Below are 26512 nucleotides of genomic sequence, written 5' to 3' on the forward strand. Positions count from 1 at the left end.
ATACAGAAATAAGTGCTCATAATGTGGACGTAATCTCTCTATGGCCTGATTACCATCTAAGACACTCTACTGTCCTTCCATAATAACTCTGCAATATTTATCTGCCAGTGCGACAGATTTACAAGACAGCTACTGACCTGAAGGGCCAGGGCCTGTTCCCTGGTGAGAAATCTGTCCTTTCCTCCATCAGTTGGCATGTTGGACAGGAAAGTGTACCAGAAGTTTGGTCTTGGATATTATGTCAGTCTTTTTGAGATGTTAAAGTCCTTGTGCTTGGGTTTACATGAGTAAAGAGAGGGATGGAGGAGGATGGGGAAAACATCCTTTTCTGGGTGATGAAGAGGGACTTCCCAGTGGTCATGTCTCCATTAAGCTTGTGGTTCTGCTCCATGAATAATTCAATGTCCAGCCTCTATCAGTTTTCCCACATTGCTCTCAAGAGTTTGACTGGTCTCCACAGGGCTCTGAATAGCTGAAACAAACCCAGTGGGAGCATCACTAATTCCAGTTTGCCCCTGCATGAGGGAGCTGCACGATGCAGCAAAACCTTAGTCTATCTGCAGGCTTGGGGTGACAGTATGTATTGGTTGATACTTCAAAGGATGTTTTACATCTCTCAGGGGCAAACCCTGTGTGTTTTAAAAAGGAATTTTAAGTCCTGTGGAAATCGATTACAGAACTGCTCAGGTGCACTGAATTTAAGGGGGTTTGAAAGGATTAGTAATCAATATGGGAAAATGGGAAAAGTAGCTTTAGTAACATAGACTTATGGGGAGGCAGCAGTGGAGAAGGGGATGAACTTGAAGGCTGTTCGTTTAAACACATTTTAGTGTTTCTGGGTTTTTTGCTACATTCTTAATAACTGCAGTTTGCTCCTCGCTGTCATTTCTATGGTGGTAATCCTGGAGATCAGGAGAGATGTTTTGGGTTTGGGGCCAACTTGCAGCAGTTACCGTGGTGGAGATGGACATTCCTGCCCAGTTAGCATTGTGCTATTGGAGAATTACAGCACCCTCTTGGTCACACTGTAGGTGTACCAGTTTTAAAAGCATCGTTTAAATACCCTAAAGCACTGAAGTTGGAATTCACAATCTTACTGATGAAAACAAAGGTTTTTTACTCCCTCTGTTTTTTCAATGGCAGAAACAAAACTGTGACCCTACTTACATGGAGTTTCATGCTCCTTTATCTAACATATTTTGCACAGTGATCACTTGAGAGTGGATTTTAGGTCTTGAAAGTAAATCTCTAGGAAAATAATAAACATACATACTTAGAAATCAGAAGTCGAGTAATTGGTTTAACATCCTTAAAAGTAACCAGTGCTTCTCTGTAACTGCTGTAGTGAAGTGAACAAATAATAGCAAAAGCTAACATTTGCCTTCTGTTTCTATCAGAGAGATGTGGTTAACTAACGTTCATAACACCTCTTGGGAGCTGAGTAAATAATTTGCAAATATTCAGATTTAAATGGTGGGAAGCTTCAGGTTGTTCAAGCAGGACACTTAATGCAATGCAGCGAGGCTGGCGAAGACCAGAGCCAGAATGTTTTCCAGTTCCCAACTAGACTTGCAATTCCTGTGTTAAGTGCTTTGGTAAACCTGCTTTTAAAAACAAACTGAAGTGAGAGTTGAGCCTAAAATCTGTCAGTCTCACACTTCTGCACTGATAGAAATAGGTTACATGAAACTTTTAGTTAAAAGTAGCTACTACAAACACATAATTCAAAATGATCAGTGACTTTTAAGTGTACTGGGCCATCATAAACACCCAGATATGTTTCCTTTACGTGTCTTAAACCAGTGTGAATTACTATGGGGGGATTTTGGAACTTGAATGTTACGCTGAAATCCAAATATTTGTATATATGAGAGCTTAGGGTTCTGAATTGAGCATTTGTAACCACAGTATCACAGTATCACAGTATGTTAGAGATTGGAAGGGACCTCAAAAGATCATCTAGTCCAATCCCCCTGCCAGAGCAGGAACACCTAGATAAGGTTACACAGGAATGTGTCCAGGCAGGTTTTGAATGTCTCCAGAGAAGGAGACTCCACAACCCCCCTGGGCAGCCTGTTCCAGTGTTCTGTCACCCTCACTGAGAAGAAGTTTCTTCTCAAGTTTAAGTGGAACCTCTTGGGTTCCAGTTTGTACCCATTACCCCTTGTCTTATCATTGTTTGCCATTGAGAAGAGCCTGGCTCCATCCTCATGACACTCCCCCTTTATATATTTATATACACTAATAAGGTCCCCCCGCAGTCTCCTCTTCTCCAAACTATAGAGACCCAGCTCCCTCAGCCTCTCCTCATAAGGGAGATGCTCCACTCCCTTAATCATCTTAGTTGCCCTGCGCTGGACTCTCTCCAGCAGTTCCCTGTCCTTCTTGAACTGAGGGGCCCAGAACTGGACACAATATTCCAGATGCGGTCTCACCAGGGCAGAGTAGAGGGGAAGGAGAACCTCTCTCGACCTACTGACCACCCCCCTTCTGATACACCCCAGGATGCCATTGGCCTTCTTGGCCACAAGGGCACAGTGTTGGCTCATGGTCATCCTGCCGTCCACTAGGACCCCCAGGTCCCTCTCCCCTACACTACTCTCTAACAGGTCGTTCCCCAACCTATATTGGAACCTGGGGTTGTTCCTGCCCAGATGCAGGACTCTACACTTTCCCTTGTTATATTTCATCAAGTTATTCCCTGCCCAACTCTCCAGCCTGTCCAGGTCCCGCTGGATGGCAGCACAGCCTTCTGGTGTGTCAGCCACTCCTCCCAGCTTAGTGTCATCAGCAAACTTGCTGACAGTACACTCAATTCCCTCATCTAAATCATTGATGAATATATTAAATAATACTGGTCCCAGTACTGACCCTTGAGGCACTCCACTAGATACAGGCCTCCAACTGGACTCTGCCCCATAGACTACAACTCTCTGGCTTCTGTCCTTCAGCCAGTTTGCAGTCCATCTCGCTACCTGATCATCCAGACCACACTTCCTCAATTTAGCTATGAGGATGCTGTGGGAGACTGTGTCAAATGCTTTGCTGAAGTCAAGGTAGACCACATCCACCGCTCTGCCATCATCCATCCACAAGGTTATTTCCTCGTAAAAGGCTATGAGGTTGGTCAAGCATGACTTCCCCTTGGTAAAGCCATGTTGACTGCCCCTCATAACCCTCTTATCCTTGACATGCCTTAAGATGGCATCAAGGATAAGGTGTTCCATCACTTTCCCAGGGATGGAGGTGAGGCTGACCGGTCTATAGTTACCCGGGTCCTCCTTCTTGCCCTTTTTGAAGACTGGAGTGACATTTGCTTTCCTCCAGTCCTCAGGCACCTCTCCCGTTTCCCAAGACTTGGTAAAGATGATGGAGAGTGGTCTAGCAATGACTTCCGCCAGTTCCCTCAGCACCCGCGGGTGCATCCCATCTGGACCCATGGATTTATGGATGTCCAGATTGCTCAACTGGTCCCTAACCCATTCCTCATCGACTAAGGAAACCAAGGATATCTTTATTTTTTTCTTTGTAATTATGAGTTTTCATAATAGATCGGTGCACTCTACTTAAAGCAAAGCCAGATTTTATACTCCTTTTTCATACTCTTTTATCAAGTGTATTTTTTGCCTTTTAGGAAGCTTGTAGTGTGCGTTTTGGAGCTGAATGACAAGGGAATGGTGCAGGAATTTGTACCTGCAATAGTGGAACCTTTGCTAGGATGAGGAGCAGTGGACAGCAGAGTGGGAATTAGATGCACCAGCGGTGTCATTTAAACAAGGATGAAGAAAACAGATGACAGACGTGTAAAGCTTAGTGGTGATACAGCCCTCATGTGAGAAGTAAAAGTGTCCTAGGAACTGACAAATAACTTTGGAGCTTACCCAGTCAGCAATTAGAAAGGTCTTGATGTATTGGCTTTATTTGTCTTTTGGCTTCAACAAAAGATTTTTTGAGAGGAAGGTCATTTTCTAAGTCCTCATTGTGGGTGAGGGTAAATGTTTTATGGCCCTTACCAAGCTGAAACCTCCATGAATTGTTTTAATGTCAAACAACATTTTATAGGGAATTTTAAAAATCATTGATCTCTATGGCTATGTTTTTCTCTAGTGTATGACTTTAACTTAAATCCATCCTTTTGCGCCTGTTTTAACCTCTTGGGTATTAACCATCTCAGTGTAAATGTAAGACTGTCTTTGAATAATGCTGTAGCACATATGTGGTGAAGGTGTAATGTAAAATATATATATAAACCAGCACGTTTAAATCTCTGCTAGGCAAAGCAAACCTGTTAACGTTCCAACTTATGGAGGAGAAATCTGGGTTTTAAAATATACTCTTCAAAATTGCTGAGGTATTGTATTTTAGTCGATATTTGAGAAGAGACACATTTTAAGTAAAGCTTTATCATTGTAGCTTAACTGTCTGTTTACGTGGTGGTATGTACACAGGCAATAGAAATATTTGCTACTGCAGTTGTGCCAGGTATTTTTAAAGTGAGGAAGTGCAGGACATAAGGTTGCATCAGTACTGCTAACTTGGCATAGTTATATGCATAAAAGATACTATAAAACGCTAAATAGATACATAGATAAATTATTTATACCTATTGCTATTTATGTATAATACAGAAGAACTCTAGTCAAGTTAAGGCTGTGGTGGCAATTGATGTAAATACATAAAGCAACATAATGCTTTCGTGTGTGCCACCCTGACTTGCATTTGGTATGCTGTGATATAAATGATACACTCTCCTTTCTCTTCTGCTAACCTGCTGTTTTTCTGTGAATGAAGTGCTGTAAGCATACATGACTATCCCTCAGATTCTCTTTGTGGTTTTGCTAAGACTGAGTGGTAAACAGTAATACCAGCTGCCAGTTGCAAAGCAGTGTGGGGTTTTTTATGAAATAGAAGAATTCTTTCTAGAGACATGACAGATTGTACTGGTGCCAATCAAGCCTTGGCAGTCTGTCGTACTGATAGCTTGGACTCTATAAATATTCTTTTCTGTAACTTTCTTTACTGGAGTGAAGAATACAGCTTCGTTTAGATGCTGTCTGTTCTGCTCAGAGTATGTTTAAACACTGCACATTTGAAGATGGAGTGACCTCGTCCTGACGTACAGTGCAAACAGAACTGATGGGGTGATTAAAGGGACATCAATGGAAGATTAAGGCAGAATCCTTGGTGTCTAGCCCCTGTGATTAGAGCGGGATAATGAAGCAGCAATAAGTGAGTGAGGAGCAGATCAAGATCGCACACAGGCGATTGTTCCCGAGCAGCTGCGGCTGCCAGGGAGGCATCAAAGGAAGAGTAATTTGCCTGCTATGCTCATGACTGATTTAGCTCCCAGGTTTCCCCTGTGAAATCCTCATGGATCTAATGTTTTTCTTATTTCTGTGCCATGGTGGGTCAGAGCCCAACATGAGCATTTGAGTTAGAGCCACAAAAGGGTTTTTGATTGCTTGCTGAGTAAGGTCTGGAGCTCTGGTGAGATGCCCTTCCACAGCAGTGTCCCTGCTCTCCTATCAGGGCACGGATCTGATCTTTCTGGAGAAATTAGATCAAGTTAATTTGCTCTCCACAATTACTCTAGGAATATAACAGTCATATTGACAGAAAACAGATGATATCCTCAGGTGAAAGGTGTTTGTTTTAATATGGCTGCACTAAATTTCTCAAATGACAAGCAGCAGCTTGGATGGAGAAAAATCAGTTTGCTTTAAATTGCACTTTGATCATGCTTAGGTGAGACAGATGTATGAAAGAATAATTTCTTCAACATAAAATTATCATTATGCTTTGTTTCAGTATACACATCTAATTCTATACTCTTGAATAACTCACTCAAGCTAAACCTATGTTCAAGCTGTTTTCTGACTGCTAACTGAAGTTGCACTGTATTTCACTGAACTAAACCTGTGTGTTCAGGTGTGCCTCAGTTGTAATGACAGCTTTGCTCGCACTGACACGGGTCAGTTTGACTTTTTGCCCAGTACTTATGTAAGAAGCGAGTATAAAAAACCCCAAGGGTTTATGAAATTTGATCTGTACATCTTGTATTTGCTGCCCAAAGCTATTAATTGTTGCCCAAACAGAATGAACAACACAAAACACTTCCTACATTTTGGGAACTGAGTGTAGACTTGGGAGGAACGTTTAGAGTATTATTACTCTTTTTTTGATGTTGTTGTTGAGCCTACAGCAAAGAAAGTAGCATTTTATGGAAAACAGAGTATTTTTCTCTATAAAGGCATATCTTTTTGTTTTAATAATATAAATGAGGTTATTAATCACGGTAAGTCCAAGTGTTTATTCATTGATGGAAAAACAAGTAGTAGTAACCAAACACGATAAGAAATGTTCCTTTTTTCTTTCCCCTTGTTTTTGTTCCCCTTCCAGGTTACATTTTTGCATTTTGTCAGAAATTGGTGCAAGTTTAGTAGCAAATAACACAATTGAAAATAAGATTTTAAACCCAAGAAAATCGGCAGCCGGACTAAGGGCCAAGTGAAGCTGTTTAACTTTGTATTCTTTAAAAGCTCTTGAGATTTGCCTTATCAATATCCATTTTATCAGGAAGTTCTGTGTTCTTTGACAGTATGCGTATTTAATTCTTGTCCAACCATTAGTGTAGTAGCACAAAAACTCTTTGCTATATTTGTCAAAATTGGTAGATAACACACATCCTGGTCACCAAGCAGAGGCAACCTTCACTGTGATGCCATCTCTTCTCATAGCTTTCTAACTCTCCATCCAGGCCTTCTGCTTAGGGTCATAAAGATGTGACATAAATGCAAAGAGAGAAATGCAAGGAGAGAAATTTGTCTGGTAAGGTTTAGCATTGAACACAGCTTTCATTTTAGGTCAGGTTCTACCCAGTGCTATGGGATCAAGGAAGGTTTCCCAGTTCTTTTTCCATAGCCAAAACTTAGATCTTTCTGATATTTAAAAAAAACAAAACACCAAAACCAACAACAAAATCTTGCCTGAAATTTTAGAGTTTAGAACCATGTTCCATAGATGCAGTATTTGAAATATCACTTTGATGTGTTGCAAAAGCAATCATGACATCAAAAAGCTGTTTTTTTCTCAAGAAATATTACTAAAGGACATGAGCGTTAACTTGTAAAATATGAAAACTGAACACCTGGAGATAATTATATTTTTTAATGTTTTCAGGCTGAGTCAGAGATAATGGCAAATGGGAACTGTATTAGATTGGCAGATGATTAGTAGAATTTATCATTATAATATGCTCAGCATAATAAGCATGGTGGTCTTCATTATTCAGTGACAGTTTGTGTAGTAATTTTTTCATTAAAAGACTATGTCAGTCTGTCAATAAATATATTCATCAGCTCAAGATTGCCATGCTAACACATGTCTGGTTTCAAAACTATTAGCTTTCTGCAGTAAGGTGAGGCACCAGTAGTCTTCAGATGCTGTACAAAAGAGACCTTGAGCAGATTTCACTTGAGAACATGAAGTTTATAAAAAGACCAAAACAAATCCCAGTAGCAGCTCCACCTCTGCGTAAGTCAGCTTGAAACACGTCCAGGCAGGTTATGACAAATGAGCTGAAAAGTCTTTTCCTTTTGATGATAAACTACAGAGGTCATGGTTATGCACAGAAGGAGTGATTGAAGGTTTCACAGACTTAGAACATCTCTTTCAGAAATTGTGTGTTCCAAATTGTATATCTGTCTGTAGAATAGAAATTCTCTCTGTTTTGTTTGGGTTTTTTTCATTAGCAGCAATTTAAAACACTTTCTTTTGGTGTTAACTCACTTGTTTGAGACTGGTGCTATGAAACGTTCATACAAATAGTAGTCAGTAACATCTCAGTTCAGTACCAGAACAGTAGCAGTTGAAGCTGCCGGAAAAAAGTGTTCATATCGCTTGGATTAATAGCTGAGATGAATATCTTGTCTAGTTTATTGCTCATGATGGGATGCAAGGAGATACCAGTCTTACTCTAGTCCCTTCTCATCTGCCAAGGAAGTAACACCCTCTCTTCCTTAAAAAAAGCCCACATTTAACTCCCAAAGATTGCATTAGTCATCCACTGGATTGAGATTATCTGTAACTGTAGTACGAACTTGGGCTTTGAATTTTCTAAATATACAGAAGGTGGAAGAGAATTGAGCAATTTTCCTCATTATCTCACAGAGTAATCTCACAGGGCGTAGCATTGCTGAACTAATGGCCCTCAAATAGTAACTTATCAAAGCTGCTCAGGGATTCTTGCCATTACTATAAAAAGACATTTGGCAATAAGCAGTACGTCATATTAGAAGCACAGCCGTTTACTAGAACGTCAGTGTGCTAACATACTTCACTTACAAACCCTTCAATGGCATCTCGTTCTAGAAAACTAAGTAGATGACTTTGAGTATCACAGATAACTAGTTCTGAACACTATCATTTGAAAGTTGTTGTTTCTTGACATGGGTGATGCATAAATGCAGTGATTTATTTCTGTCAGGCATTTCACATGACCTCAGAGCTTTTTGGTAAACACTAATTAAGAAGTGATGACTCTCTTGCAGAAGGTTCATTAGGGTGCACCCATTGTGCAGTTAAACAGAGAAACACATCACATGGTTCGGTCTCTGAGATGCTTCTTGCCTGGAGTTTCCTACCACAGTCAAAGCTCTTATGCTTTCCCCTTCCTTTCCCTCCCATAACTAATGAACATATTTGTAACTCTGCTTCCCCACCTCTGTAAGAAGGTTGCTAGATGTTAGATTCCTGTCTTCCTTTTACACTGCTGGAGTGGCTTGACTTTATTTCCCCCGATTCTTGCTGTTGCACCCCACTAGTCTTGCTTGCAGGTGATGTGCCTGATGACTGGTGCAGGGTTGGTGCTGACTTGTTTGGTGGCTTCCAGCTATGAATGGAGTCCTTGTTGGTCATCATCTGAGTGTTTGCTGTATTGAGGATAGCGGGGGAGATAAAATTATAGGATGGTTTGGGTTGGAAGGGACTTTAAATATCATCTAGTTCCAAACCCCTGACACCTTCCACTAGACCAGCTTGCACATAACATGAAAATAGGTCATATAAGCAGAAGATGGATGTATTAATTTATGTTTTCAAGAGTGTTACAGCCTTCCATACAGGTTGCACTGGACTCGACTTTCACTCTTAAAGTAGTTGTAACTTCATGAGTAGCCTGCGTCTTTCACTGTTTGCTTAAATTAAAGTCAAAATCTGTAAGCTGATCCAGGGATTGATGGGTGGTGGATTTGGGCACCTTTAACATGACTCGGCTGTGAGGTGAAAGGTGCATTTCCACGCCCCTGATGGACTTGCTAATTCTTGAGTCTCACTTAGATCTGTGGTTTGCATATACTTGATTACCAGACATCTCTTAAGCAGGTGTTGATTACACAGATCATCGAGGAAACACAGGGGCCCAAGTATCAGTTGAGCAAAAGGTCATTTAACATGTCCATGTGTAGGCAGAACTAGGGGCTCCCTGGAGCTGTGACTGGGAATTCATTGTTCCAAAGAGCTACATTTTTATATAATTACAGTAATAACAATCATAGTAATTAATACCATTAACAGCATCAATTAATTATATACTTTATAGATTTGATTTAATTAATTGTAATTACATTAATATTTTAACTGAAGTGGTGCTAGCAATATATTAATGTTAGTGTCTTAAGATTAAATAATTTATTTGCCAGCACATTCATTGATGGAACCTGACCACTCTTAATTCAAATGTTCAGATTTTATTTTAATTCTTTTTAGAGGAAATAGAAATCCTGTAGAATTAATAAGAGGAAAACAAAGCAAACAAAAAGCAACCACCACAACACCCCAAAATCCACTGTAGTTAGTACTTCAGGTACTGTTCTCAGGGGTGTTCTCACACTGAAGGTCTAGTAGACCATACCAAAAGGTTGTTGTGAAGTCAAAGTTAAAACATTGGCTCCAGTATAATATTGACCATTAGGAGACAAATTGTTATCCTTTGACGAAATGCGTTTAAGCTTGCTTGGCCGGAGGATAGGGATCGCTCTGCTTTGTGTGTCTGAGGTCTAGGTTTCATTCTCACTTTCTTGTTCTTTAAGATGGAAAGTGGGGAGCATTATTAAAAGCCAGGCTTTAATGGCTGAGGCACATAGCTACCAAAGTTAAAAGAGACTCCCATAACTGGCTGGGGACCAGCAGTGAGTGGAACCTCCTGGATTAGAGTGAGGCTTGAATTCTCTATGCTTTGTGTGTGGCAGGGGTCCTCCCAAGCTAATAAAGGAAAAATGTTAATGGAGTAAATGACAACATGAAATATTTGAGAATTGTTTCTGTGTGGGGGCTTAAAATCCCTTTTTCTTCCTCCTTTTCAGAAAGAAGACACAGCTCCTCCAGCAAGCCACCTTTGACTCCTCCCTCCTCTTCAGTATTTTCCCTCATTTCATCCTTCCCTTCAAAAAACAAAGGTAGCTGTGGAAGTGGGAGCAATCGTTCATCCAGTGGAGGTACTAGTGCATCATCATCAAATTCCAAGTTGTTGAAATCACCCAAAGACAAGCTGCAGATCAGCGGAAACAACAGGTTAATGCATTCGGTACAGCATAGCAAAGTTCCCCATGATAAAATGTGAGTATGCCTTTTGACAAAGAACTAGATGTTATTACTTGCATAGACACTGCTGTATCAGTAGAATTTCCTTTGTGTTTGAGAGGAGTTTGGGTGAAATCACTTTAAACTCCTCCAGATCTTTTCCAGCAGCCTAGTCTAAGATTATAATATGATCATGTTATATATGTTATGATATATATATATATAACTTGATATAACATGACTATGTTGAACAAGAACTCTTGCAAAGCTGCATCTTAAATCACTATAAAGGCAAGCCATTTTATTAGAGCCTCTTAAGTCTTCAATCTGTTATGCACACTTTTAAGGGAGTTCTAGCTCTGATTCAAGTGAGTTTTGACCTGCACACATGAGATTACACAACTGATAATACAATTTACTGTCACAGAATGGGGCGTTTCTCACTGGACACAACAGGCTCATTCCAGTTGCTTTGCTAATAGGTTTATTTGTGAATCCAAGTAACTGTTTCTGAAGTCTCTGACTCATTTAAATACTTACAAGAAAATGGGGAAAAGAGGTCAGAAGAGATTACGGACATGGTAAAAAATGCGAAAACAAAGATAAGAACAAAAAATCTGGGAATAAAGGAGGAAGGCCTCCATTTGCATTGTGAATAGATCAGAGTAGTGTTGAGTAATAACATAGTAAGTACTTTTATAATTTATGACTATAATTTTCAATTTCTGCCCCCTTTTCTTTTTTCCATAAATAATAGTATGACTCCATCTGTCAAAGTGGAAAAGATTCATCCAAAGATAGATGGTGCCCAACTGAAAGCTGCTGTTGGTCCAACTTGTTCTACTACTGTGAGTTCCTCAATAAAGACTGGCCTTAATTGTCCCTCAATACCAAAGCCACCCTTGCCTTCCCCTGGACAGATACTGAATGGTAAAGGTCTTCTCTCTGTGCCTCCATTTTTGGAAAAGAAACCTGAAGAAAATACAAATAATAGGAAATTTTTACATAAAAGATTGTCAGGTAATTGTTTTTAATTTGTATTTACTATATTCCTCTTAGTAGTGTATCTATAGAAACACATACACAGAATATATAGAAATACGCTTCAGAAGTAAATTAAGCACTTTTATAACACTAACTTGTAATTATATATGGTTTATATATTAGAATTTAAATCTATAACTTGACATACTCTTAAAGAACACAAACAACTTGAAATGTGGGTATTGCTTTCAGAAACCATACAGACCTCTAAGGCCTGTCAGCTCTTACAGTTATAAAATTACACTGAATTACTATCTTTAAGTATTTTCCTTTCCTTCTTTCTATATGGAAGGTCAAAAATGTACATAACAAATGGAATGACTAACACCTTAAAAAATGGAAACCCTGTCTGACCTTTACACTTTTTAAGCGCAGTAACTTTGAGTGTTAATGGAATGGTAGAAAAGTTCTCAACACCAAAAAAACCACCATTTGTTCATGTTGGTGGTGGACTCTAATCCTAAAATGTAGGATCTACTCCTCCTTCAGGGTCCCTTATAGCTGTGAATTTCTTCATTCTGTTTGTAGACTTGAGATATGTATCTCAGCACACCATAAGCTTGCTGAGAGTGTAAACAATATTGTGTGCAATTTTATTGTGCAGTTTTATTGGTACATTTGCCTGTGTTGCGTTTGAAAACAGATTCCAATCTGGTTAATTTTTATAATGAAAATAGATGTTAGTATTTCACAATGTCTTTTGATAACTTTTCAATACTGTGTACCTTTGACAGAGAGAGAATTTGATCCTGATATATACTGTGGTGTCATTGATGTGGAAACCAGGAAACCTTGTACTAGGTCTTTGACATGCAAGGTAGGATATCTCAATCAGAATAAAATTATGTGAAGTTTTAATTCAAATTCCTGAGGAATATGACAGAAAATGGAGAACTCCAGATTTCTGCTGTCAGTAATTACCACTGTAAATGGCACCTCTCAAAATATGTTGCCCAAAACCGAGAAGGAATTGGTTTTGAAGTTCAGTTAATGATTTATTCAAAGACTTATTTCTTAAAGTAACTTGGAGATTTGTATTTTTGTATAAACCTTTTAAACATGGATAATGACATGGGGCAGATTATGTTCCTTTGAGTGTAGGTAGTAGGGGGTCAGCATGATCTTTTTGGGGATATCATTTGGGTCATAAATGATGAATTTTAAAATTCCTCATGAGCATCGAAAGTATTTGTTTATGCAGGATTTAAATAAACCGAACTCCTCTCCTTTCCCCCCGGCAGATACTTACGAGGTATTTGTGTAAATGCTCATGCTGCCTAATGTACCATTACAGCCAGCCCAGAAATGAGTTTTAGAGTTAGTAACTCTAAATTAAACAACCCATAACATCTTTTTAGTCAGATGAAATGTGTCCTCTGGCTCAAAAATCTTGGGGAGTCAGATGCAGAGAGGTACCAGTCCCAAGGAGCCAAAAATCCAGATCCCTACAACTGTGTAATATCAGCTACTGTTCAAAGCAGCTGAAGTGTCAGTAGGGGAATCATCTGGTAAGTAAACCACCTACAGAACAAAGGTAAATGAAGCTGGTCCTGATGTCCCAGAGGACCTGAACTTGAACACGTTGCCCTTTTGGAATTGCAGAGGGAGGCAATTGTTTTGCTACTAAAGGAGGGAAAAGCTTCAAGATTTTATAAGAGATCTAGGCGAATCAAAAATATATAGTAGAAATGAAGTAAAAATGCTTCTCAGAAATTCCTTACATTATACCTGCTGACATTATTCCTGTTGGAATAGCTGTTTGTGTTTGAATTACATCATGGTAATTTTTACCTACAAAAATTGACCCAAGGAAAACTTTTATACCATATGACAAAAGGTATTGTATGTGAATTAAGAATTCAGAAAAATAACTTCCATCTCTCTCACTTTACCTAGAATTCGTGCCATATAAACACATATACTACATGTAGCATTCAGGATACTCAGGAGGACTTTGAATTCTGTCTCACTCTGCATTCTGCTCTGTTGTTTTGCATTCTTTTGTATCTAGTTGATAGCATTAGTTTTTAAGGAGTATGTTATTATACAGAAGGAAGCAAAGTATTTTTACAAATATTTTTCATGTCTTTCATTCGATTTAAAACATTGTTGTGTTAAATATTTTTGTAAGTGAAAGTTCATACTCAGGATGTTTGGTTGTGCAATAGATGGCAATTAAAATACCAATGTGAAAAAAACATTTTTGGTTCTAGTCTTAACCTTAGAGGAACTTTGGCAGCTTCTTCTTTAGAAAGAAATTTGAAAGAAGCCTTTTACTTTTATCAGGCAGGGATATCATCGTCCACACAGCAATCTTAGTTTGGTTTCTGTGATTCTTCCATTTATTGGCTAAACCATGAGCATGACAATTTTCTCTGTTTCAGAGCTCTAGACACATGCTTTGAGTGTTTGATTTCCACAAATCTAATAGCCTGATATTAATGATTTATTCATGGTTTTGCAGACACATTCCTTAACCCAGCGGAGGGCTGTACAGGGTCGAAGAAAACGATTTGATGTGTTATTAGCTGAGCACAAAAGCAAAACCAGGGAAAAGGAACTTCTTCGACATTCGGATCACCATCAGCAGATGCCCCCTCTCAGGGAACCACATCCCTCACCTACTAAAACTTCCCAGGAGCTGCACCAAAATTCTCATGGAGTTACTCTTACAGAATCAAAGCCTTTATTACCTAACAAACCCAAACCTCACCCCCCCAGTCTTCCAAGGTAAGAAAAATCTGCAGATCTCGTGGCATGAAATTAATACTGGTAGCTTCATCAGGTGGATTTTGAAAGAGCAATACAGATCTGTTGGACAGGGCAGAATTCTTGCTGTAGGCCTGGTGACTGTACAGTTAGCAATTACATGCTGAGCTGTAACTCCTAGCAAGGAGGGTTTGGTGTTTGAAATAGTAAAAGCTATGTCAGCTGACTGCTGACAGTTCAGCAATGGTTGGGCAATGCTGCTTTTCCAGGGGTGCCAGACCTCCTGTCCTTCCTGTCAGTGGATGTATTATTAGACTCTGGAAAATACCGGAGATCTGTTAATGTAGATTTCCTTCTGTTGGCAGCAGTAAGCATTTAAGCTTGGAATTTTTAACTAGATTTAGTTCAATAACACCTTTCCTGCTTGCCTTGCCTAGGCCTCCAGGCTGTCCAGCCCAGCACAGTGGAAATGCCCCTAGTGAGTCTCCTTCTGTCCACGAGTCCCCGCACCCTCCCTTGTCTGCAGCTGAGCCAGCATCTCGGTTATCCAGTGATGAGGGCGAATGTGATGAAAAAGAAGAGCCTGTTGAAAAACTGGATTGTCATTATTCAGGTCATCATCCTCAACCAGCCGCTGTACGTTCCAGTAAAACTTAACCTTGGTCTCTCACTGGCTCTGAACTTGCAAACAAATTACTTGAGGAGGGTTTAGGGGTTGTTTTGTATTGGATATGTTTGGGGGCTTTCCCTGGATTTTAAGAAAATTATTTTGTTGCGTAGTAGGTAGTGAAGGTTTAGCTGTATTTGTAAAATAAATGTGCTGAAGAAGTATGCGTGCAGATCACTTCCTCAAAGTCCAAAAGCAATCAGAACACAAAACACTGAGGATCAAATGGGTAACTGCTTTAAAGTGCTGTAGGTTTGGAATAAAGACACGTAAACAGTGCCCTTTGGGTGAGATTCTGTTATTGGACTTGCTCCCCCCACCCCGCACCCCACCGCCCCATTCATGCACACATTTTTTACTTCAGGTGCCATTCATCACAATACAGGTAGCAGTGATGTGTTGGTTTAATAATCAAATCTTGACAAAAGCTTAGTCTAAAAGCACAGGCTTTATTGCCTTGCCTGTATATCAAATTATCTCCTTTGTAGAAGAATACAGACTACCAGCAGAGAGCTGATAGCTCCTCAGAAGTAGATCTTATATAAACACAAACTAATATGCTTCCCTGTTCAATCAGAGGGATTGAATTTTGACCACTGCTTTTGGTCATAATTATGGAAGTATCAGAAGGGAAGAAAATTATCATAATAAAAATGGTGTTACGCCATAGAAATAAAAATTGTAATTTATATTTTTTAATCTTTTACTTAAACATCTAAAAACATACTCATTTAGCCAGATTTATTTGTAAATAAACTGTTATTCAGTGAGTTGTTACTAAAAATAGAAAACACCAACAAAAATCTGTCTTTCCAGTTTTGCACATTTGGTAGTCAGCAAATTGGAAGAGGTTATTACGTGTTTGACAAGCGGTGGAACCATATTCGATGTGCACTTGACTTCATGTTGGAGAAGCATCTTAATTCACAGATGTGGAAGTGAGTAGAAGTGAAAGACTTCTTATTCTTCTTGGTATTTGTAGAAATATGTGAAACTGTGGTTCTGGTTAAAGAACAGTAACCTTGTGTTCAGATTAATTGGATCTATAATTGATAGTCTGCTTTATATATTTTTGCAACAATTAACTATCAGTTTAATACAATGCTAGTGGCATTAATCAGCCTCAAGATACACTGTAATGTAGCATTGTTAGACTTGATATTATTCCGAAGAACAGTAGCTCCGTAGGTTTTCACTTGTTTTTCTGTTCACCTGTAGGAAAATTCCTCCAGCATCCAGTAACACAGCATCAGTTCGTGCACCTCATCGGACAAACTCGATGCCTGCTTCGCAGTATGGTGTCAGTGCAGCAGGTTTCCTCTTACCCACCACGGTTATGTCATCGCCAGCGTTGGTATCTCCTTCCTGTGTGTCTCTGAATAATAAATCGGTACCATCACATGGAACGACACTAAATGCCAATCCTGCTACTTTGGGTGCAGTGGATCCTGTCTGCAGTATGCAATCAAGACAAGTGTCTTCATCCCCTTCAACACCTACAGTGCTTTCCTCTGTACCTTCACCTATGCCCAGCAAACCTCAGAAAATGAAATCCAGCAAATCTTTTAAACCTAAGGAATCTTCTGCTGGCAGTGGCACCTGTAACAGCACCGGCAGCGTCAGTAGCAGCAGCGGCTCAGGAAAGAAGCGCAAAAACAGTTCCGCACTGCTAGCACCTTCTCATTCCACAGAGTCCTTTAGGAAAAACTGTGTGGTTAACTCTGGAAACTCTGGGACCTCCTATCATCCATCAGTGACAGCTTCGTCCCACAGCGTTGGCCTCAACTGTATGACTAGCAAAGCTAACTCTGTTAGCCTCAAACATGACCAATCAGGGAGGGGTCCTCCGACTGGAAGCCCTGCAGAATCGATAAAGAGAATGAGTGTGATGATGAACAGCAGCGACTCCACGCTCTCCCTAGGGCCATTTGTTCATCAATCCAGCGAGCTGACTGTAAATTCACACAGCAGTTTTTCACATTCGCATACTTCCCTTGACAAACTAATAGGAAAGAAAAGAAAGTGCTCACCTGGTTCAAGCAGCATAAACAGCAGCAGCAGCAAAGCAAATAAAGTTGCCAAATTGACAACGGTGAACAATGTTCATGCAAAACACACTGGTGCAATCCCAGGGACACAAGGACTGATGAACAATTCTCTTTTTCATCAGGTATGTTTTCTCTTGAAGTAAGCCAGGATGAACGTGCCTTTTCACCTGCTTTTATTACATGTGTTCTTTTAATTATTAGCAAGCCAAGTCCAGATCCTATTCAAGTAAAAGATAGTTCTCTTATTTGTCCACTACTCATTTAGAGGGTTTTATAGTGCGTTTTTGTAAACACTCTCATAAAGTGTAGCTTTATTTCATGTAAACTTAACCTTAAATTGTTCCTTAGATGTTGACTCTGAATTGCTCTTAGGTGAAATTCAGTCCTCACGTTTAAAAACCCAATGATTTTAAAAGGAAATCTTGCCAGCCAGCCATGGAACTGAGCTGTGTGTCTCAGCCTGACTTCTTGTTTCTGTGTCAGTTATAAACATTCTACAAAGTGGAACATAATGTTGCTGATAACAGAACTGTGATACTGTGATAAAGTAAGCCTATTATCCCAAGGTGTCATTGACTAACTTCTTAGTAATAATGAGATTAAATGTTATGAATAAGATAGAAAGCTGTTTAGTCAATAAAGGAAATAGATTTATTATAAAGGAAGCAGATCTTCTGAATATACAAGATCCCATTTCAAAATTTAGTTTAGGGTTTTGGTTTTTTAGATGAATTGCACTGGAAAAGTAATGTATTGGGAGAGAAAGTTCTTGTAAGTTAGGATGACAGAGAATTTAGAAACCGATGGCTCAGACCTCTTACAATGCTATTCAAATTGACTTGTAGGAGCACTTGGAGGGGTAAAAATAATTTGATACAGCTTGAGGAGAAGACAGAAGATGGAATTTTAGAACCAGACTTTGTGATTGAGAAGATAATAAATTTTTTGTTTCCCCTGGCGCTGATAACCTGATGTCTGGGTCCCTGCAGGGTTTGGAGGTCAGGAAGAGCTGCTTAAGAATGGTTTCTTACTTTGCAGTTTCAGCCATAGATGAAAATTTTCACCATTATGTTGTGTTCACTGTAACAAAAAAGAAGCATTCAGAGGCTGAATTTCTTTTTGAACTTACCTAGTGGTTTATTTTTCAACTATGCAGTATAAAGGAGAAGTATAATTTGAGGTGAAGGAAGGAAATCCTGTCTGAAATCATTGTAACTTTAAAGAGCTTTAGCTTTAGAATTGTCAAGTCTTGGAGGAGCCAACCTCATGTTATTACGTATAACATCTCGAAGGATACACATGAGGTTATACCACATTGTTTCTGCTGATTCTTCCCAAAATGCTCTTGTTATCCAGAAAACGTCTTTAAGGGACCTGCTCTAACAGCTGCCTCACTCATCCTTCTCTTTCTTTTGCTTGCTCCAAAGCCAAAGGCACGTCCCTGATAGCTGGATGCACCACGGTGAGAAACGAACTGGACGCTTTTCACTACAAGCAAAACCTCCATCTGGATTTCTGGACTCCAAGATGCCTTGAGTTTTCCCAACTTCCCATGGTCCTCAGGTGTGGAAATCTACTGGACTGTCATTTAAACAAGGAATTTCCCTGAAGCCATGTCTGTAGCAGCGAATATACTAGAAATGGACACTGGATGAAGTTCAGCCACATAATTGCTCTTATCAGTGTTAACAGTGGTCTGGACTGTTTGCTACAAATCTGTGAGATTTTACTTACAGGAGTACATCATCTTGCCACTATTGGACATAGATTGGCTGGGCAAAGGAATGTTTTCTGGGAGGAAATAAACGTTACTGTGGACTTATTTTTATACTGATGGTGTCTTTTGTAGGTGATAGCTAACCAGACAGACACCCTCAATGGAGAAGACCCTGTGACAAGGGGGAAAAATGTGTGAGGCACAGGGGAAAGAAGCCCTCGAGAAGGGAATATGGCTTTAGTGTTTTTATAGCAATGTTCCTTTAATGGAATATAAAAATAGCACAATTCAAAAACTACTCTGTTTTGCCCAGCCTTTTGCAAGTAATTTGGGATAAGAAGCTATCAGGAGTTTCAAAAAGACAGCAACAAAACAAACCCAACAAAACCCAGAAAAAACTTGTTTGAAGCCATTGCTTAAAAAACAAGTATAAAAATGTTATACTAGCATGATACAAACCTTATTTTCTGTTCTTTAGAATAAGATTTGATTGCAGAAGGAAATAAGTTAGGTTTGTTTTTTAAAAGAATCCAAAACTATCCAGCAGGCAAAGGCCAATAACTCTAAAACTGTATGCCCAAAGAACGTATTTATTGACCTATGCTGTATACCATAGGCCTTTGTTATTTAAAAGGAATAACGTGGATTGGTTAAATGAGGCTGGATTTGCCTTCCAGCTGGTAAAAATAGCCCTTTTTAAAGTATTTAAATATTTTCTAAGAAAACCCATAAAAGCCAGTTTCTTTATGCCTTGTTTGTACAACTATGTCTTTGACATGTTATGCTTCAAAACTACTACCCAGTTCTGGAATAAAGGCCAATTTGGCAGCAGAGCATCCCACGCCTACCCCAGGCTTTCTGAGTTAAAGGGGCTTTACCCAGTTTTATATAGTCCAGTCAGTTTTGATGAATGATTTTTCTCTTGCTCCAAAACACCTCAAAAGTGAATTCCACTAAAGGGCTTATTTGTCATGATTTGATCCACTTAGATGTTTTTACTAATTTTTTAGACATCAGGTAAAGTTTCAAAACTGACCTAAACTTTCATAAATGGGGCAAAGCAAAGGAAAACAGATTCCTAACCAAGAAGATGGGGGGGGGGTTTCCTGCCTTAAAGGGGCACCAGCTATTGCTAAGAAGAGACAATCTGAGCCTGTCCAATTGTTTGCGTAGCCCAGCCTTCTCCCAGGATCTGGTGGCAAGTAGGAAGTACATCAGGGAATCCAAAGCCACTCTGAGTAGCAGTTGCGTAGTTGTTTACCTAACGATGCTTTCAGTTTAACCTGAACTTGCTACGAAATCATTGTTATAGCAAAACAACAAGAAGCCTCTATGCAGACACTTTAGCTTTGAATTGATACAAAAGATCACATTTGAGAAAGCAATGTACTTAGAGACACTTATTATGCAAACTTAAATATAGACAACTTTTCAGGAACAACAGGATTTGTATTTAGTAGGGTGCCCTGTTGAAAGGATTGTTACAACTGCAATTGGGATAATGTGAAAGGAACCAAAGTGATAATGCCACAAAGAGAAATTGGAGTGAAATCCACGCTCCGATGAAGCCCCTGGGGCAGAGCTTCCATGTCGGGATAGCACCAGTCACAAGTGCAATTTGACTCTTGATAGGCACAGAGGTAAAGGAAACAGGAATTTGGCCAAGGTTGAATGTTAGCAAGTCTGTGATCCGGCTCTCCTCTGGTCTTTGAAGGTTCTGTTGATCTGAAAGCATAACGGCAAACTCATGCTCCTTCGGTAGCGTGCAGCCATCAGAATTCCCCATCGCTGCTTCTGCAGTGCCTGTGTGGCTGGAAGCCATTGGGAGTAAAGAGTTAGAACATCCTAAATCCTGTCTGCCCTTGAGCATAGACCTGCTTCAATATTATGTTTTCAATCTTGGTTATGAGCAGAACATTGTTGCTGAAGCTTTTTTTTATCATCACATAGTTCTTACTGTAAATAATTAAGGAAGCTTAACAATTAATTTTTTCCATGCAAGTGGAATTTGCAGTGGCTGGGTTGTTTCTAGACAGATTTTGGTATTAATTTAAGAGATACAGTTTTTATAAATCTTTCCAACTTCGCGTTACGACTCCTGCAGTTTTCTTAACCTACAAAATTGCTGCAATGATGAACAAAGAATTATACAAGAAAAAAAAAGAAAAAAGACAAAAAAAACCATACTTTTGTATCTTTATTTTGGAATTTTCTTGTTCTATTATAAATATTGAAGTATCCCTATTTCAGAAAAGACATATTTTGTTAATTGATTGTACATATTTAAATATGTATTTTTGCACAGGTCTTTTTTTCTTATATCCAGTTTTGGTACAATTGAGATCATCTACTATTTATTTATTAATTAATTAATAAAAAAGAAGAAAAAAGTACAGGAAAAAAAATAAGCAAAGCAAATACCTGTTTTTTTGTCATTTGAAGTGGTTCACTGCCAAGCCAATAGCTCCCAGGCCTCCTCTGCAACGTGAAGGGATGCCTCCGTGCTGTGAAAGCTGTGTCCCTCGTCCTTGTCCTGGGAGCGGATCCATCCTTGCGGTCGGGTTCTGCCACAGGAACCCAGGCGCAGGGTCAGAGCCGACACGGTCAATGCTGGCATTGCTTCTCAGTTGCCTGATTCCCAGATGACTACGTTTAGTTTCTAAGTGACACACTGCTTCTCTCTTCCCTTTAGTGTCCGTGTGTGTGCGTCGTGTGTGGGTCTCACGTGGTTTCCAACTAATGGAAAAACTGAAAGTGCCTGATTAAAACTAGTTTTAAGCTTGGACTGTTCATAGACAGCTTCTCCTTAAAAGACTTGAATGTTCAGTTGAAACTTTGGAGCTTGCTTTTTCCACCTATATATATGTGTGCATGTATATATGTATGCGTGTGTGTATATGTGTGTATATATGTACGCACATACATACATATGTGTTTTCTGAAATGAATGAGATGACAAAGCAAATGATGCTGGTGACTTCTGTAAAACCTTTTTTCATTAGAATACCTTGTGTTGGAACAATCCCATTGATAAATTGCGTTTAATGTAATGCCAAGGGTTTGGAAAATGTGGTTTTAACCAGCTGTTTCAGTCTCATTTTGGGAAAAGGGGAGTATGGTATTCACAAATAATCTAAAAGATGGTCAAAAGAGTTGATATCCAGGAAAACAAAACAAAACCCCAAGTAAGTACCTCTTAAAAGCATTCAGAAATAGATGTGATTTCCAAATGGCATTTCTAAGGCAGTTGTCTTCCTGTAAGAGTTCTCTTGCCAAGGAATCTCTCTCTTTGTCTTTTACTCATTCTGTCCTGGAGGAGGGAATTGGGCTTAGATTCTTAGAAGTGTTTCGCTGTTCAGCAGGAAAGAATCATTTTTACCTTTTGTGCAAAGATATTTTACGTTTGAAAGATGATTTTAACATGAGCACTACATAATGTCAATGTGAATGTAGGCCTTGAAAGCATCTTGCTCGGTGTTGAGCCTGGTTCTAAAAGCAATCTCCTGTGTAAAATGTGTGAATAGTTTGATAATTTGTATACATAATCAAGAGCATCTGATCAGCTGAACCCTGTGTTGGCTGCTGTATAGTACATGAACAAATGTCGTGAGATAGAAAAAATTACTTTGGATATTTAAAAGAAGAAAAGAAATATATAGTCTATTTGTTTTGTAACAAGTTTCTGTAAATAAAATAATTTATACTATTTATAAGAAAAAGTTGTGCTTTGCTTCATGACAAAAAGATTAGTTTGTTGAACAAACATGTTACTAAACAAGGCAATAAAATTAGGACTTCTCAATAAATGAGGTTGGTTGCATGGAATACATGATATGTTTCTGCTTCATTCTAAAATCGTTCACCATTAAAAGGAAAAACATTACCTGTGTTGGTGCCTACGTGAGCTGATTTCAGAGGATTGGATGTGGGCAAATCCTGCCACCACACCTCAGCATCGCGTCTGTACATCCTGCGGGGTTGGGTACCTCTTCTGGAGGTACCTCCCCTCATAGTCACCGCAGTATTTCTCCTGTGCAGAGGACATTTTGCTGCTTAAGAGTCATTCTTTATATTGTTTATTGTTTTCTAAATCAAATCATGAGAAGCAGCTTTTACAGCCCCAAATGCGGTGTGTGGAATGGTCACGTTTCCTATTTGTTTATGTGGTTTTTTCCCCTTCCAGAGAAGTATCTTTGTGTTTTCACAGTTTAAAGACCCCGTGTGTGGATTCAGCTGGTTAAATACTCGTTCCTCTGGGTGTGCCTCGGGACTCACATGCAGTGGATGACTCCTGAGGAGCGTTTTAGAGAGCCAGTTAGCTCCTGCTGGTGGGATTGGGCTTCCCAGTTACACCCATGGTGATGCTGCCTTCTCTCTCCCTGCTTTGGTTGGGTTAACAGCAGTAAGAGCAAAATTTTCCTTAGTGTTTAGAATGGATGCTGCAAGAAACAAACAGGGCTCAGGCAGCAGGCAGGTTCTGTTTTGTCTATGTAGAGTACTTCCAGTATTTCTACATTTACCTCTTGTGTTGACTGAAGGTTTTGACTCACCTTCCTGCAAATCTCTGTCTTTCCAGTAGCAGTTCCTGGTATCTGCGCTGTGCTACGTGATTGGCGCTGGAGCTGGGTGTGCTGAGCTGCACAAGTGATGCACAGGGATGGCAGCTTGCACAGCGGCAGGACAGGCAAGTGTTTAAGCTGACTGTGTCTGCTTCAGAGCTGGGATTAACTTTACATTCAATACAGGGCTCAGTATCCTCTAAAACTTGGAATGGTGGAGAAGGAGAGGGAAAAAGGTGTGTTTATACCACAGAACCCTGAGCTCTTTGAGGTTCCACAGAGCTCGGCAGGTTTGGGGTGTCCTCCCACCAACCTCAGGGCAGAGTGGAGCTGCCTGGGGGGTCGTCGCTTCTTCCAGTGACTCGGTACAGAAAAGGGGTTTGTCATGAAAAGGATCTTCTGATGCTGTGCTGGAGCAGAACCCGGTGAACATGGGCTTCACTCACACAGGCAGAAGCAGTTTCTGTCTTGGCACTGATTGTCTTATAGGAAAATAACTCCAGTTTGTATCAGGAAGAGTTACTTGGTGATGTAGGAGTTTGAGACCAGGGCCTGCAATGCAGACTCAAATGTCAGAGGTTCCTGGTGTGCACACCATATTTCCAGTGCCCTTTGCATTTAAACTGGAAGCTAGGGCTGTATCCTTCGAACCTGAAGGCATCAGCTGCCTTCTGCTGTGTTGGGCTCAAAGGTTACAACCTAAATCCAGTCCTGCATGTGCAGCTCTGGATGCAGGGGTGTGAAGCTGGAGCCTGTTAACATTGAGGCCATTATTTGTACCAACCACAACCAATACCAAGAGCTTGCAACTGGCTTTATTTAAATGCAAATTCCTGTTGGTTCATTATTGCCATGTTCTGCTGCAACAAATAATCAAACACATGTGGCTTGTAGGATCCATCCCGGGACTCTTAATTTGACCGAATGCTTTCCTGAGTGCTTTGGCTCAGAACTGTGTTAGCTGCTGGATTTGTTCCTAACAAGCAGCTCTGTGGGATCTTGGTTGGGGAAAAGCAGCACATACTTGTTTGCTGGCCCACCAAACTTCAGGGGAATCTGGAAATTTTTCCTGAAGTTGTTCAAACTGACCTGGATTCAAATGCTATAGCAAAGGATTGGAAAGTGGGCTGAGAAATGCAGTCAAAAAGCTTTGTCCAGCCCTGTGGGAAACGGCTGCAGCTGGCATCTGCAGCCAGATCGGTACAGAAGCTATTTTAGCATTGGCTGGGACAGTGCTTTAGGTGCTCTGATCATCCTCTGCTTTGCAGCTACGCTTGCTCCCCCTGCCCTATTCCCTGCTGCAAGGCTGGACCTTGAACTTCGGAGCCCAGTGTTCAGTGAGAGAAGAAATGGAGCTAAAGAATGTTTGTACACAGAACAGATTTCAAGCCCGTTGTAGCTGAGCTGAGCTGCAACAACCCTACAGCACCCCAGCTCCTGTCCTCCCTCCTGCGTCCCCACAGCTCTCAACGACAGAGCAAGGTGGGAAGCGGATGCATCTAAATCTGTGTCTGCTTCTGGCCACCTCATCTGAAGTGAGCTTTGCGAAGTGAAACTGGAGAATGGCATTAGTTCACGGGACTGCATGAGCTTAAATTACGAGAGAGAATGTACAGCTTTGGCATGTGGACTATAAATCCATGGAAGGGTGTCAAGACCGAGGCATGAATGGCTCTGTCTGGAGCGCTGCTCACAACCACAGTGAAGTAAATGGAAATCATGAGAAGAAATAAACCAGTGGTAAAACCAACATGACCACGGGGTGGTGAAAGGTAACTTGAAGCTATTTCAAGGTTTAAAGGGAGCAGAAATCTCATTGCTTCTGATCTGACATGGAAATTGAAGTAGCGGTTAAAAATGGAAGAATAGGAAAAAGTGTGCTTTTGATCAGCCCAAGGCCTGACCACCCTGAGCCCTGAGCATTCCTACTCTATGGAAAGAGCTATGTACCAGATCGGGTTTTCTTCTTTGCAGGAGAGCAATACAGACAGCTGCTTTGTGCATCCAGCTGTGGACTTGAGCAGGTGCTGCCTACAACCATCCAGAATGGTGCCCCAGTTCTGAGCCGGGTGGCTGAACTGCTGCACAAAGCCTTAACATTGTTCAGGTAAAATTGTCACGACTCTTTCCTGCCAGTTCTTGGCCCAAAAAGCTTTGCCAAGCAGCTTTTCTGAGTCCTCCTTCACAGGATGGAGGCTGAGAGCACAATATAAGCAAGGCAGGACTGTCAGCGCGGGTCTTTACTCTGGTAGGATTCATGTGCCTGTTCCGAACAGTGTTTTCACTCACCTGAGCAGAGAACGCCAGACTCTGAAATGCTTGGCTCCCACAGGGAGACAATGATGTCAGAATAAACTTTTAAAGTTGAAAGCTCTGCAAATATCTTGCAGCACACTGGGAATCTTTAGGAATACTTTAATTTTTGACACAAAGCAGACATTTGGGGGTTTTTGTTGGTTTAGTTTGTGGTTGTTGCTCTTAGCTACACTAAAAGAGCAGCAAGATTTCTCCTGAGTGAGTGAAGCCTGTGTTAGCCTCCTTGTCTTGAGTTCCTGAGCGCAGTGGCATCAAACAGAACCAAGTCACAGACTTTTTTTGGGAAGAGAAAAGAAACCTCAAGCCAAGCCAGGTGGGGAACAGCTGCTGCTGTAGGCTCTGGCCCAGCCAGAGCCCATGTGTCATCAGGATGGCAGCAGCTGTGGAGAAAGACATGTACCCCCCACCCCATCAGCATCTGATCAGTTGTGTCGAACTGCAATGGGATCTTCTACTGTTCCTACCATCAATTTGACATCTTACAGAGGAAGGAATTACAAGTGTAACTCTTTGCTAATGTGCTGACTTTGTTTTCAACAGCTAGCAAAAGTGTAATCTTCAGGGAGAGGCTACTTCAGGTAAAGGTGTTCCCAAAGGTACAGTCCTTACAGGTTTTGTGGTTATATTACAGCTTCACCAGAGCCACTTGTATCCTTACTCCTTCTACAATCCTTTCCTAACAGGAGTTTGTCCTGCCAGGAGTGCACAATCTCAACTAAACTTTCTGGCTACTTTACTATTATACAGCTGATCCTTTTCACCTTGGATTAAAACACAGAAGTCTTTAAAAAGCAAGCACAGAACCACCACTGGCTCTCTCTGCTCACAGATCTTTGACCACTGTATACACAGGGAGGTCAAGAAACAAAGTGTA

General features: G+C 40.4%; 1 protein-coding gene across 3 annotated transcripts in view; it reads left to right on the forward strand.

Annotated features, from left to right (window-relative positions):
* ATXN7 (ataxin 7) overlaps window positions 1-22565 on the forward strand; it is an 87973-nt gene extending 65408 nt beyond the window's left edge. For all 3 annotated transcript variants that reach the window (XM_080625467.1, XM_080625466.1, XM_080625468.1), the window contains 8 exons: window positions 10362-10614; window positions 11336-11598; window positions 12357-12439; window positions 14087-14352; window positions 14769-14967; window positions 15815-15936; window positions 16217-17168; window positions 18474-22565. In XM_080625467.1, the coding sequence (XP_080481593.1) occupies window positions 10362-10614; window positions 11336-11598; window positions 12357-12439; window positions 14087-14352; window positions 14769-14967; window positions 15815-15936; window positions 16217-17168; window positions 18474-18491 (2156 nt within the window). In that variant the 3' untranslated portion in view covers window positions 18492-22565. The remainder of the gene's footprint in view (window positions 1-10361; window positions 10615-11335; window positions 11599-12356; window positions 12440-14086; window positions 14353-14768; window positions 14968-15814; window positions 15937-16216; window positions 17169-18473) is intronic.
* Window positions 22566-26512: the final 3947 nt, after the last annotated feature.

This window comes from Psittacula echo (assembly GCF_963264785.1).
Source record: "Psittacula echo genome assembly, chromosome: 9".
Classification (NCBI taxonomy): Eukaryota; Metazoa; Chordata; class Aves; order Psittaciformes; family Psittacidae; genus Psittacula; species Psittacula echo.